The sequence below is a fragment of the Hippocampus bargibanti genome, linkage group LG16 (genome assembly GCF_051943395.1).
Source record: "Hippocampus bargibanti isolate YZ-2025 linkage group LG16, ASM5194339v1, whole genome shotgun sequence".
In the NCBI taxonomy this organism is placed as follows: domain Eukaryota; kingdom Metazoa; phylum Chordata; class Actinopteri; order Syngnathiformes; family Syngnathidae; genus Hippocampus; species Hippocampus bargibanti.
This window is the reverse complement of record NC_142749.1, coordinates 14254459-14268819: the sequence shown is the minus strand read 5'-3', so window position 1 is coordinate 14268819 and position 14361 is coordinate 14254459. Positions and strand designations below refer to the sequence as shown.

The window sequence follows — 14361 nt, the reverse complement described above, 5'->3', positions numbered from 1 at the left end:
ATTCCTAAATTATATGGATCTGGAGTTATATGAGCTTGTAATGGGGGCTGCTGTACAAAATGCTATACAATAAATACATATTTAATTATATAGCTTAAAAAACCTTAGACTATCTTTAATCATCAGAAAAAAAGAGTTAATTCCTAAATTATATGGATCTGGAGTTATATGAGCTTGAAATAGGGTCGGCTGTACAAAATACAATACAATACATATTTATTTATACAGCGCTATAATAACAGCTGAAGCTGTAACAAAGCCCTAACATGTAAAAAAAGGGAAATGCTGCCCCCTTGTGGGAGGGAAAAAACATTGTCAAAGGTCTGACCAGTGCTTTATCAGCACCCCCCCCCCCCAAAACCTGAACAAATTCACTCCACGTCACAATTTTTCAATTCCCGAATAAGTTCGACAACGGCAGCGAATGAGTTAAAGCAAAAGCAAATGAACCGTGACTTAATATGACAAATGGTTTACATAGCATAGACTTCAATTCCATTTGTTACATAACTGAACAAACAGTTTTAGTTGCACTCCATTAAGCGATTCACGGCAATGGCACAATTTGCGCAGGTCGGAAAGTCGTTCTAAAGAGAATGAATGAAAACCAAAATGCGTAATTTATAAAATTGCATTCAATATTGTCATGCTGATTTGAATTTGATTCATTGTTTAGCATTGGGAGAGTTTTGAGGCGAGGCCAAAGTGTTTACATCTGCATTCGCCGTCTGTTCAGGGGACGGCCAGGAAAAAGACATGAAGCGAAAAGAGACTCTCGGTCGGATTCGCGCGTTGTCAGAGTGACATGATATGATATGACATGCGTCACGCTAACCAGTGCAAGTAAAACGGTACTCGGTGTGAGGTTGGCTTGGAACACGGCGTCATGAAAAGGCTCTCATTCGTGTCTGCTTTTTATCTTTTTTTTTTCCAAGCTCATTCTCACTCGGCGCTCTCCTGAGAGTTCGGAAAGGAAAAATAAATATTTTTAGACATCGTGATCCCAAGCTGCTGTCACTTTTTTTTTTGCCCCATTTGTCATAAACGCGAAGCATGGGAAAGACATACAGACACCCCCCAACCCCTCCCCTCTTTACCATTGGCTTCCAACTGCCACCCAAAAAAAAAACACCTCCCCCCTCTGGAGAATGTTGCCGTGGCAACAGCCTTCATCAGAGCAACTCCGCAAAAAGCCCGTGAGAGCTCCACGTTATTAGGGCCCAGCGTTTTAACACCTGAGGGCCCGTCGTGCGGCTTCAAGCAGCCCGAACGACTTCCGGCGCACTTCTTGAGAGAGCGCAAATGTCAAGCGCGGCGCCGTGTAGCGCCGCCTTGCATCAGCTTCCCCTTCAAAAACGGCTTACTATACATGGTCGTTTTATTCGGCTAAAAATGCCTTACTTTAACATGGTCGTTTTTAGCGAAAAAAAAACACCATGTAAAGTAAGGCGTTTTTAACCCCCCAAAAATACAACCATTTTTAGTATGCCGTTTTGAGCCCAAAAAAATAAATATGTATAGTACATGGTCGTGGAACGACCGTTCTTTGGGCTCAAAAGGCCTTACTTATATCCATGGTCGTTTTTTTTTTTTTGGCTAAAAAGGCCTTACATTACATGGTTATTTTTTTGGGCTAAAAACGCCTTACTATACATATTTATATTTTTTTTGGCTCAAAACGGCATACTAAAAATGGTTGGTTTTTTTTGGGGAGGGTTAAAAACGCCTTACTTTACAAGGCGTTACAAGGCGTTTTTAGCCAAAAAAACGACCACGTATAGTAAGGTGTTTTTAGCTGAAAAAACGACCATGTATATAAGTAAGGCGTTTTTAGCCCAAAAAAACAACCATGTATAGTAAGGCATTTTGAGTCCAAAAAATGACCATGTATAGGAAGGCATTTTTAGCTGAAAAAAACGACCATGTATAGGAAGGCATTTTAGCCTAAAAAAAACTACCATGAATAGTAAGGCGTTTTTAGGCCCAAAAAAACAACCACGTATAGTAAGGCGTTTTAGCCGAAAAAACAACCATGTAAAGTAAGGCTTTTTTGACCGAAAACAACGACCAAGTAGAGTAAGGCGTTTTTAGCCGACAAAAATGTCCATGTATAGTAAGGCGCATTTAGCCCAAAAATACGCCCATGTTTTTAGCCCTATCCAGGTCTCAGCCTTCTTCTGTGAAGCTTTTATGTCGAGCTTTCCTGAATGACCTTGTATTGAAGCCCTTTCTGGGTGTTGACTTCTGAGATGATAGACGCAGCGCTGCTGTGGTTGAGTGGTTAGTGCAGACATGGGCAAACTACGGCCCGCGGGCCACATACGGCCCGTTAGGCTTTTTAATCCGGCCCGCCGAATTTGCCCAAATTATAGTACAAACAGTTTCTAAAACTCACGACAAATAGTTAGGCCCGAAAAAACGACCATGTATAGTAAGGCGTTTTGAGCCCAAAAAATGACCATGTATAGTAAGGCGTTTTTAGCCCGAAAAAACGAGCATGTATATAAGTAAGGCGTTTTTAGCCCGAAAAAACGACCATGTATATAAGTAAGGCGTTTTTTGCCTAAAAAAAAGACCATGTATAGTAAGGCGTTTTGTGCCCAAAAAACGACCATGTATAGTAAGGCGTTTTTAGCCCAAAAAACGACCATGTATACAAGTAAGGTGTTTTTTGCCGAAAAAAAAGACCATGTATAGTAAGGCGTTTTGAGCCCAAAAAATGACCATGTATAGTAAGCCGTTTTTTGCCGAAAAAACGACCATGTATAGTAAGGCGTTTTGAGCCCAAAAAATGACCATGTATAGTAAGGCGTTTTGAGCCCAAAAAATGACCATGTATAGTAAGGCGTTTTTTGCCGAAAAAAACGACCATGTATAGTAAGGCGTTTTGTGCCCAAAAAACGACCACGAACAACAGGGCAATAACTGAAAAGTTGCCTGCCCCATTTTTCACAACTGGAAGCACACCGAGACAATTAATCACATTAAAAAAAGTTTTTTAATCAAGAATGCACCTACTACAAATGCTACCTTGCTTAATTTACGGTCATGTGCATGGCTGTAGATTTTGCTGCAGTAGTCGATTGTCATTGTGGTGCACAATGCAACGTTTGCATTGCTTCCTACGAGCCACTAAGCCCCTTTCATAAATCTCACGTAGACGTTACAGTCACGGTTTAATGTAAATTTACGTTTTGTAGCGTCACATATGTTGTTAGCTTCTTTTGAATCTTTCTTTCCTGGCTGAGGTTCTGTGCATCTATTTTGGAAAATGACATGCAATTGCACGACTTTATAACGCTTGCGAAAGTCCGGAAGAAAGAAGCCGGCTTCTGATTGGCTGCCGTGCCGAGTATGCAAATTTCAACTGCAGGTCGTCGATGTTTGTGTGCTCGGCGACGGTACACGTGTTTTGTTTGTGCGTGAAGGCGAGGGCGTCAGTGAGGAGTTTGTTGAGCGCGCGGTCAGGACAAACCATCTATCATTTGGCGGAATTTAACACAAGTAGGTATTATTGAGCTTGAATGTTTCGTTGTGTAATAATGTTTTGAATGTTTTAAGTGATTCCATTTTTCAATAAATGTTGATTTCTTAACTTTGCCCCTTCGATGGAAACTTATTAAAAACAGACGCAATCTTGATAAATCACAGTGCATATGTTATTTTCATCTATTTCCATTTCCTCCTCCAAGTATCTGCGAAATAGTATGTAAACGCCATATTCCTTGAGACAAATTTATTAACTGATCAGGGCTATTTTTCACATTTGAAAGACAGTTAATAAATTGGGTTGTAGTGTTCTTACTGTGCTATGAGGTTTGTACATACTACATTTAAAGGACAACCGGCACCATTTTTTGTTTTCGTTTCCCACTGACATCAGAAAAACGTTTTATAGCATCTAAAATACCCAAATCAGGCAGGCTGATATTTTTAGTTAAATGAAAAACACCAATAAAAATGACTTCAAAATGAATCCGGAAATGGTCAGTTTCAGAAGGTCCCACCCCCCTGTTCGTGACGTCACGCCAAGACGTCTTGCCTTGCTCAAGAATCAAAACAATGGCTTCAGATTCGGAGAAGATGTTTTCTTGTTACTCATCCAGTTATGACCCAAAATGCATTGTGTGTCGCTTTCTCGGTCACCATGTATGGGGATCGTCATCAACTCGAAAACAAGACTTCATGAATATTCAGCGCAAGTCTTAAAACGTAAACTATGGCTATATGCTGTGGAATCTTTGTAAAATACGCCCAGTCGAAATCATTTGAAGTGATTTTATAAATTATGGACATAACTTGTTCCGAGTATCTCCGGCCCAAACACTCCCTCCAAATGCTCCTGGCGTTTTTTTAGCCCAATGCGGCCCGCGAGTCAAAAAGTTTGCCCACCCCTGACCATGCAGAGGTGCAGGGTTCAAATCCATGTCTCAGCCATCATCTTCAACATGTGCGTTTCAAGCATTTTTTTGAACGACCAGGTATGCAAAGTACTTGTGGTTTGGTACTTTTGAGAGCAGTATGGCAACGCCACCGTGGTCCACTGGTTACAGTGTCTGCTTAACAATCTGATGATGCTGGGTTCAAATCCGTAAAGTCAGGCCTGTTGACCCCCTAAAAAACGACCATGTATAGTAAGGCGTTTTGAGCCCAAAAAACGACCATGTATAGTAAGGCGTTTTGAGCCCAAAAAACGACCATGTATAGTAAGGCGTTTTGAGCCCATGTAAAAAGGCGTTTTGAGCCCACCATGTATAGTAAGGCGTTTTTAGCCCGAAAAAACGACCATGTATAGTAAGGCGTTTTTAGCCCGAAAAAATGACCATGTATAGTAAGCCGTTTTTTGCCGAAAAAACGACCATGTATATAAGTAAGGCCCCGAAAAAACGACCATGTATATAAGTAAGGCGTTTTTTGCCTAAAAAAACGACCATGTATAGTAAGGCGTTTTTAGCCCAAAAAACGACCATGTATACAAGTAAGGCGTTTTTTGCCGAAAAAAAAGACCATGTATAGTAAGGCGTTTTTAGCCCAAAAAACGACCATGTATAGTAAGGCGTTTTGAGCCCAAAAAACGACCATGTATAGTAAGGCGTTTTGAGCCCGAAAAAACGACCATGTATAGTAAGGCGTTTTGAGCCCAAAAAAATGACCATGTATAGTAAGGCGTTTTTAGCCCGAAAAAACGACCATGTATATAAGTAAGGCGTTTTTAGCCCGAAAAAACGACCATGTATATAAGTAAGGCGTTTTTTGCCTAAAAAACGACCATGAATATAAGTAAGGCGTTTTTTGCCTAAAAAAACGACCATGTATAGTAAGGCGTTTTGTGCCCAAAAAACGACCATGTATAGTAAGGCGTTTTTAGCCCAAAAAACGACCATGTATACAAGTAAGGCGTTTTTTGCCGAAAAAAAAAGACCATGTATAGTAAGGCGTTTTTAGCTGAAAAAAAGACCATGTTATAGTAAGGCGGTTTGAGCCCAAAAAACGACCATGTATAGTAAGGCGTTTTGAGCCGAAAAAACCACCATGTATAGTAAGGCGTTTTGAGCCCAAAAAATGACCATGTATAGTAAGGCGTTTTTAGCCCGAAAAAACGACCATGTATAGTAAGGCGTTTTGAGCCCAAAAAACGACCATGTATACAAGTAAGGCGTTTTTTGCCGAAAAAAAAGACCATGTATAGTAAGGCGTTTTGAGCCCAAAAAAAAACGACCATGTATAGTAAGGCGTTTTGAGCCCAAAAAATGACCATGTATAGTAAGGCGTTTTGAGCCCGAAAAAACGACCATGTATACAAGGCGTTTTTTGCCGAAAAAAAAGACCATGTATAGTAAGGCGTATTTAGCTGAAAAAAAAACCATGTATAGTAAGGCGTTTTGAGCCCAAAAAATGACCATGTATAGTAAGGCGTTTTTTTGCCCGAAAAAACGACCATGTATAGTAAGGCGTTTTGAGCCCGAAAAAACGACCATGTATAGTAAGGCGTTTTTAGCCCGAAAAAAAGACCATGTATAGTAAGGCGTTTTTAGCCCAAAAAATGACCAATAGTAAGGCGTTTTTTGCCGAAAAAAACGACCATGTATAGTAAGGCGTTTTGAGCCCAAAAAACGACCATGTATAGTAAGGCGTTTTGAGGCCAAAAAATGACCATGTATAGTAAGGCGTTTTGAGCCCAAAAAACGACCATGTATAGTAAGGCGTTTTTAGCCCAAAAAACGACCATGTATAGTAAGGCGTTTTTAGCCCGAAAAAACGACCATGTATAGTAAGGCGTTTTGAGCCCAAAAAAATGACCATGTATAGTAAGGCGTTTTTTGCCGAAAAAACGACCATGTATAGTAAGGCGTTTTGAGCCCAAAAAATGACCATGTATAGTAAGGCGTTTTGAACCCAAAAAATGACCATGTATAGTAAGGCGTTTTTAGCCCGAAAAAACGACCATGTATAGTAAGGCGTTTTTAGCCCAAAAAAACGACCATGTATAGTAAGGCGTTTTTAGCCCGAAAAAACGACCATGTATAGTAAGGCGTTTTGAGCCCAAAAAATGACCATGTATAGTAAGGCGTTTTGAGCCCAAAAAATGACCATGTATAGTAAGGCGTTTTTAGCCCAAAAAAACGACCATGTATAGTAAGGCGTTTTGAGCCCAAAAAAATGACCATGTATAGTAAGGCGTTTTTTGCCGAAAAAAAACGACCATGTATAGTAAGGCGTTTTTTGCCGAAAAAACGACCATGTATAGTAAGGCGTTTTGAGCCCAAAAAATGACCATGTATAGTAAGGCGTTTTGAGCCCAAAAAATGACCATGTATAGTAAGGCGTTTTTTGCCGAAAAAAACGACCATGTATAGTAAGGCGTTTTGAGCCCAAAAAATGACCATGTATAGTAAGCCGTTTTTTGCCGAAAAAACGACCATGTATAGTAAGGCGTTTTGAGCCCAAAAAATGACCATGTATAGTAAGGCGTTTTGAGCCCAAAAAATGACCATGTATAGTAAGGCGTTTTTAGCCCGAAAAAACGACCATGTATAGTAAGGCGTTTTTAGCCCAAAAAACGACCATGTATAGTAAGGCGTTTTTTGCCGAAAAAAAACGACCATGTATAGTAAGGCGTTTTTAGCCCGAAAAAAGACCATGTATAGTAAGGCGTTTTGAGCCCAAAAAATGACCATGTATAGTAAGGCGTTTTGAGCCCAAAAAAATGACCATGTATAGTAAGGCGTTTTTAGCCCGAAAAAACGACCATGCATAGTAAGGCGTTTTGAGCCCAAAAAACGACCATGTATAGTAAGGCGTTTTGAGCCCAAAAAATGACCATGTATAGTAAGGCGTTTTGTGCCCAAAAAACGACCATGTATAGTAAGGCGTTTTGAGCCCAAAAAATGACCATGTATAGTAAGGCGTTTGAGCCCAAAAAATGTTTTAAGGCGTTTTAGCCCGAAAAAACGACCATGTATAGTAAGGCGTTTTGAGCCCAAAAAACGACCATGTATAGTAAGGCGTTTTTAGCCCGAAAAAACGACCATGTATACAAGTAAGGCGTTTTTTGCCGAAAAAAAAAGACCATGTATAGTAAGGCGTTTTTAGCTGAAAAAAACGACCATGTATAGTAAGGCGTTTTGTGCCCAAAAAACGACCATGTATAGTAAGGCGTTTTGAGCCCAAAAAATGACCATGTATAGTAAGGCGTTTTTAGCCCGAAAAAACGACCATGTATAGTAAGGCGTTTTTAGCCCGAAAAAACGACCATGTATAGTAAGGCGTTTTGAGCCCAAAAAATGACCATGTATAGTAAGCCGTTTTTTGCCGAAAAAACGACCATGTATAGTAAGGCGTTTTGAGCCCAAAAAAATGACCATGTATAGTAAGGCGTTTTGAACCCAAAAAATGACCATGTATAGTAAGGCGTTTTTAGCCCGAAAAAACGACCATGTATAGTAAGGCGTTTTTTGCCGAAAAAAACGACCATGTATAGTAAGGCGTTTTTAGCCCGAAAAAACGACCATGTATAGTAAGGCGTTTTGAGCCCAAAAAATGACCATGTATAGTAAGGCGTTTTGAGCCCAAAAAATGACCATGTATAGTAAGGCGTTTTGAGCCCAAAAAATGACCATGTATAGTAAGGCGTTTTGAGCCCAAAAAAATGACCATGTATAGTAAGCCGTTTTTTGCCGAAAAAACGACCATGTATAGTAAGGCGTTTTTTGCCGAAAAAACGACCATGTATAGTAAGGCGTTTTGAGCCCAAAAAATGACCATGTATAGTAAGGCGTTTTGAGCCCAAAAAATGACCATGTATAGTAAGGCGTTTTTTGCCGAAAAAAACGACCATGTATAGTAAGGCGTTTTGAGCCCAAAAAATGACCATGTATAGTAAGGCGTTTTTTGCCGAAAAAACGACCATGTATAGTAAGGCGTTTTGAGCCCAAAAAACGACCATGTATAGTAAGGCGTTTTGAGCCCAAAAAATGACCATGTATAGTAAGGCGTTTTTAGCCCGAAAAAACGACCATGTATAGTAAGGCGTTTTTAGCCCAAAAAACGACCATGTATAGTAAGGCGTTTTTTGCCGAAAAAAACGACCATGTATAGTAAGGCGTTTTTAGCCCGAAAAAACGACCATGTATAGTAAGGCGTTTTGAGCCCAAAAAATGACCATGTATAGTAAGGCGTTTTGAGCCCAAAAAAATGACCATGTATAGTAAGGCGTTTTTAGCCCGAAAAAACGACCATGTATAGTAAGGCGTTTTGAGCCCAAAAAACGACCATGTATAGTAAGGCGTTTTGAGCCCAAAAAATGACCATGTATAGTAAGGCGTTTTGTGCCCAAAAAACGACCATGTATAGTAAGGCGTTTTGAGCCCAAAAAATGACCATGTATAGTAAGGCGTTTTGAGCCCAAAAAATGACCATGTATAGTAAGGCGTTTTTAGCCCGAAAAAACGACCATGTATAGTAAGGCGTTTTGAGCCCAAAAAACGACCATGTATAGTAAGGCGTTTTTAGCCCGAAAAAACGACCATGTATAGTAAGGCGTTTTTTGCCGAAAAAAAAAGACCATGTATAGTAAGGCGTTTTTAGCCCAAAAAATGACCATGTATAGTAAGGCGTTTTTTGCCCAAAAAAACGACCATGTATAGTAAGGCGTTTTGAGCCCAAAAAATGACCATGTATAGTAAGGCGTTTTGAGCCCAAAAAACGACCATGTATAGTAAGGCGTTTTTAGCCCAAAAAATGACCATGTATAGTAAGGCGTTTTTAGCCCGAAAAAACGACCATGTATAGTAAGGCGTTTTGAGCCCAAAAAAACGACCATGTATAGTAAGGCGTTTTGAGCCCAAAAAATGACCATGTATAGTAAGGCGTTTTGAGCCCAAAAAACGACCATGTATAGTAAGGCGTTTTGAGCCCAAAAAACGACCATGTATAGTAAGGCGTTTTGAGCCCGAAAAAATGACCATGTATAGTAAGGCGTTTTGAGCCCAAAAAACGACCATGTATAGTAAGGCGTTTTGAGCCCAAAAAATGACCATGTATAGTAAGGCGTTTTTAGCCCGAAAAAACGACCATGTATACAAGTAAGGCGTTTTTTGCCGAAAAAAAAAGACCATGTATAGTAAGGCGTTTTTAGCTGAAAAAAACGACCATGTATAGTAAGGCGTTTTGTGCCCAAAAAAACGACCATTTATAGTAAGGCGTTTTGAGCCCAAAAAATGACCATGTATAGTAAGGCGTTTTGAGCCCAAAAAATGACCATGTATAGTAAGGCGTTTTGAGCCCAAAAAATGACCATGTATAGTAAGGCGTTTTTAGCCCGAAAAAACGACCATGTATAGTAAGGCGTTTTGAGCCCAAAAAACGACCATGTATAGTAAGCCGTTTTTTGCCCAAAAAACGACCATGTATAGTCAGGCGTTTTTCGCCCAAAAAACGACCATGTATAGTAAGGCGTTTTGAGCCCAAAAAATGACCATGTATAGTAAGGCGTTTTTAGCCCGAAAAAACGACCATGTATACAAGTAAGGCGTTTTTAGCCCGAAAAAACGACCATGTATAGTAAGGCGTTTTTAGCCCAAAAAACGACCATGTATAGTAAGGCGTTTTTTGCCAAAAAAAACGACCATGTATAGTAAGGCGTTTTTAGCCCGAAAAACGACCATGTATAGTAAGGCGTTTTGAGCCCAAAAAATGACCATGTATAGTAAGGCGTTTTGAGCCCAAAAAACGACCATGTATAGTAAGGCGTTTTGAGCCCAAAAAATGACCATGTATAGTAAGGCGTTTTTTGCCGAAAAAAACGACCATGTATAGTAAGGCGTTTTGTGCCCAAAAAACGACCATGTATAGTAAGGCGTTCTTAGCTGAAAAAAACGACCATGTATAGTAAGGCGTTTTGAGCCCAAAAAATGACCATGTATAGTAAGGCGTTTTGAGCCCAAAAAATGACCATGTATAGTAAGGCGTTTTTAGCCCGAAAAAACGACCATGTATAGTAAGGCGTTTTGAGCCCAAAAAACGACCATGTATAGTAAGGCGTTTTGAGCCCAAAAAAATGACCATGGTTAGTAAGGCGTTTTTTGCCGAAAAAAAACGACCATGTATAGTAAGGCGTTTTGTGCCCAAAAAACGACCATGTATAGTAAGGCGTTTTGAGCCCAAAAAATGACCATGTATAGTAAGGCGTTTTAGCCCGAAAAAAACGACCATGCATAGTAAGGCGTTTTGAGCCCAAAAAATGACCATGTATAGTAAGGCGTTTTTAGCCCGAAAAAACGACCATGTATACAAGTAAGGCGTTTTTTGCCGAAAAAAAAAGACCATGTATAGTAAGGCGTTTTTAGCTGAAAAAAATGACCATGTATAGTAAGGCGTTTTGTGCCCAAAAAACGACCATGTATAGTAAGGCGTTTTGAGCCCAAAAAATGACCATGTATAGTAAGGCGTTTTGAGCCCAAAAAATGACCATGTATAGTAAGGCGTTTTGAGCCCAAAAAATGACCATGTATAGTAAGGCGTTTTTAGCCCGAAAAAACGACCATGTATAGTAAGGCGTTTTGAGCCCAAAAAATGACCATGTATAGTAAGCCGTTTTTTGCCAAAAAAACGACCATGTATAGTAAGGCGTTTTGAACCCAAAAAATGACCATGTATAGTAAGGCGTTTTTTGCCGAAAAAACGACCATGTATAGTAAGGCGTTTTGAGCCCAAAAAATGACCATGTATAGTAAGGCGTTTTGAGCCCAAAAAATGACCATGTATAGTAAGGCGTTTTTAGCCCGAAAAAACGACCATGTATAGTAAGGCATTTTGAGCCCAAAAAACGACCATGTATAGTAAGGCGTTTTGAGCCCAAAACGACCATGTATAGTAAGGCGTTTTGAGCCCAAAAAATGACCATGTATAGTAAGGCGTTTTTTGCCCGAAAAAACGACCATGTATAGTAAGGCGTTTTTAGCCCGAAAAAAAAGACCATGTATAGTAAGGCGTTTTGAGCCCAAAAAATGACCATGTATAGTAAGGCGTTTTTAGCCCGAAAAAACGACCATGTATAGTAAGGCGTTTTGAGCCCAAAAAACGACCATGTATAGTAAGGCGTTTTGAGCCCAAAAAACGACCATGTATAGTAAGGCGTTTTGAGCCCAAAAAATGACCATGTATAGTAAGGCGTTTTTAGCCCGAAAAAACGACCATGTATACAAGTAAGGCGTTTTTTGCCGAAAAAAAAGACCATGTATAGTAAGGCGTATTTAGCTGAAAAAAACGACCATGTATAGTAAGGCGTTTTGAGCCCAAAAAACGACCATGTATAGTAAGGCGTTTTGAGCCCAAAAAACGACCATGTATAGTAAGGCGTTTTGAGCCCAAAAAATGACCATGTATAGTAAGGCGTTTTGAGCCCAAAAAAACGACCATGTTTCGTAAGGCGTTTTGAGCCCAAAAAATGACCATGTATAGTAAGGCGTTTTTAGCCCGAAAAAACGACCATGTATAGTAAGGCGTTTTGAGCCCGAAAAACGACCATGTATAGTAAGGCGTTTTTAGCCCAAAAAAACGACCATGTATACAAGTAAGGCGTTTTTTGCCGAAAAGAAAAGACCATGTATAGTAAGGCATTTTTAGCTGAAAAAAACGACCAAAAACATGGGTGTTTTTTTGGGCTAAATGCGCCTTACTATACATGGACATTTTTGTCGGCTAAAAACGCCTTACTCTACTTGGTCGTTGTATAGTAAGGCGTTTTTAGCCCGAAAAAACGACCATGTATACAAGTAAGGCGTTTTTTGCCGCCCAAAAAACGACCATGTATAGTAAGGCGTTCTTAGCTGAAAAAACGTTAGTCAGGAATGTAGGAACAATCAGTGGGGCCACAGGGAGTGGTCCTCTGCTCCCCCCAACCTGACAGTAGGGACCTATCATAGCGGTGTCCGGCGCCGCCATGTCTGGACAATAGAGATATATAAATAGGGCCAATACGACCTGTCAGACTTTAGTTCACTGACGAAGCCTCTTGGATAGGAGGCGAAACGTCCAACACCTTCAAAAAAGTACAGATGACGGCTGAAGAAACATTCTCATCGATGGACCTCTCCTGTATGACTGAGAGCTTACACAGACGAGAAAGGGCTTCAATACAAGGTCATTCAGGAAAGCTCGACATACAAGCTTCACAGAAGAAGGCTGAGACCTGGATAGGGCTAAAAACATGGGTGTTTTTTTGGGCTAAATGCGCCTTACTATACATGGACATTTTTGTCGGCTAAAAACGCCTTACTCTACTTGGTCGTTGTTTTCGGTCAAAAAAGCCTTACTTTCCATGGTCGTTTTTTGGGCTAAGAACGCCTTACTATACATGGTCGTTTTTTGGGTTCAAAACGCCTTACTATACATGGTCGTTTTTTTTCAGCTTAAAACGCCTTACTATACATGGTCGTTTTTTCCGGCTAAAAACGCCTTACTATACATGGTCGTTTTTTGGGCTAAAAACGCCTTACTATACATGGTCCTTTTTTGGGCTTAAAACGCCTTACTATACATGGTCGTTTTTTGGGCTCAAAACGCCTTACTATACATGGTCGTTTTTTTCAGCTAAGAACGCCTTACTATACATGGTCATTTTTTGGTCGCCTTACTATACATGGTCGTTTTTTGGGCTAAGAACGCCTTACTATACATGGTCATTTTTTGGGCTAAGAACACCTTACTATACATGGTCATTTTTTGGGCTCAAAACGCCTTACTATACATGGTCGTTTTTTTCAGCTAAGAACGCCTTACTATACATGGTCGTTTTTTTCAGCTAAGAACGCCTTACTATACATGGTCGTTTTTTTAAGAACGCCTTACTATACATGGTCGTTTTTTTCAGCTAAGAACGCCTTACTATACATGGTCGTTTTTTGGGCTAAGAACGCCTTACTATACATGGTCGTTTTTTGGGTTCAAAACGGCTTACTATACATGGTCGTTTTTTGGGCTTAAAACCCCTTCCTATACATGGTCGCTTTTTCGGCTAAAAACGCCTTACTATACATGGTCGTTTTTTTTTCGGCAAAAAACGCCTTACTATACATGGTCCTTTTTTGGGCTTAAAACGCCTTACTATACATGGTCGTTTTTTGGGCACAAAACGCCTTACTATACGTGGTCGTTTTTGGGCTAAAAATGCCTTACTACATGGTCTTTTTTTCGGCTAAAAACGGCTTACTTTATACATGGTCTTTTTTTTGTTGCATGGTGGTTTTTTTGGCTGAAAACGCCTTATGGCCAATGGTCAATTTCTTCGGTCTAGCATTTTGGTTAAGTCTTCCCATCATGCCTTGTAGCCATCCATGAGTTCCCAGAGGATATCTTCAATAAGGAGCAGCGGAAGAATGGAGCCGTCTTCCTGCATGTTCTCTGTGTGAGTATTCCAAAATCTCACAAGGCATCTGCGTGTCTTGGTTCTTTCCGATCAAAGCGCGTGGATGTCTTTTCAGGCCATCTACATGTTTTATGCTCTGGCCATTGTCTGCGATGACTACTTTGTTCCTTCGCTTGAAAAAATATCTGAGGTAAGCAAGCCTGCAATGCCTTTTCATCATGATGCTTTACAAATGTTCCAACTGGTTTGCTTTTTTTTTTCACCACTTGCTCAGAATCTTCAGCTGAGCGAAGATGTTGCCGGGGCAACGTTCATGGCAGCAGGAAGCTCCGCTCCGGAGCTCTTCACCTCGCTCATTGGTGACATGTTTGTTTTCAAATCTTCAGTTGTTTGTTTGTTTTGCGATACAAAAGCCCCTACTGGGTTGTTGCTCCATATTCCAAGTGCCATTTTTGTCATACATCCAGTTCGGCCTCCCAGTTGCATTGTTCGCT

At 40.2% G+C, this 14361-nt stretch overlaps 1 protein-coding gene across 2 annotated transcripts in view; it reads left to right on the top strand.

Annotated features, from left to right (window-relative positions):
- The window catches only part of LOC148886592 (sodium/potassium/calcium exchanger 3-like), a 28542-nt gene that overhangs the window by 10244 nt on the left and 3937 nt on the right, over nucleotides 1-14361 (top strand). For both annotated transcript variants that reach the window (XM_089017538.1, XM_089017537.1), the window contains exons 4-6: nucleotides 13830-13906; nucleotides 13983-14057; nucleotides 14142-14226. In XM_089017538.1, the coding sequence (XP_088873664.1) occupies nucleotides 13830-13906; nucleotides 13983-14057; nucleotides 14142-14226 (237 nt within the window). The remainder of the gene's footprint in view (nucleotides 1-13829; nucleotides 13907-13982; nucleotides 14058-14141; nucleotides 14227-14361) is intronic.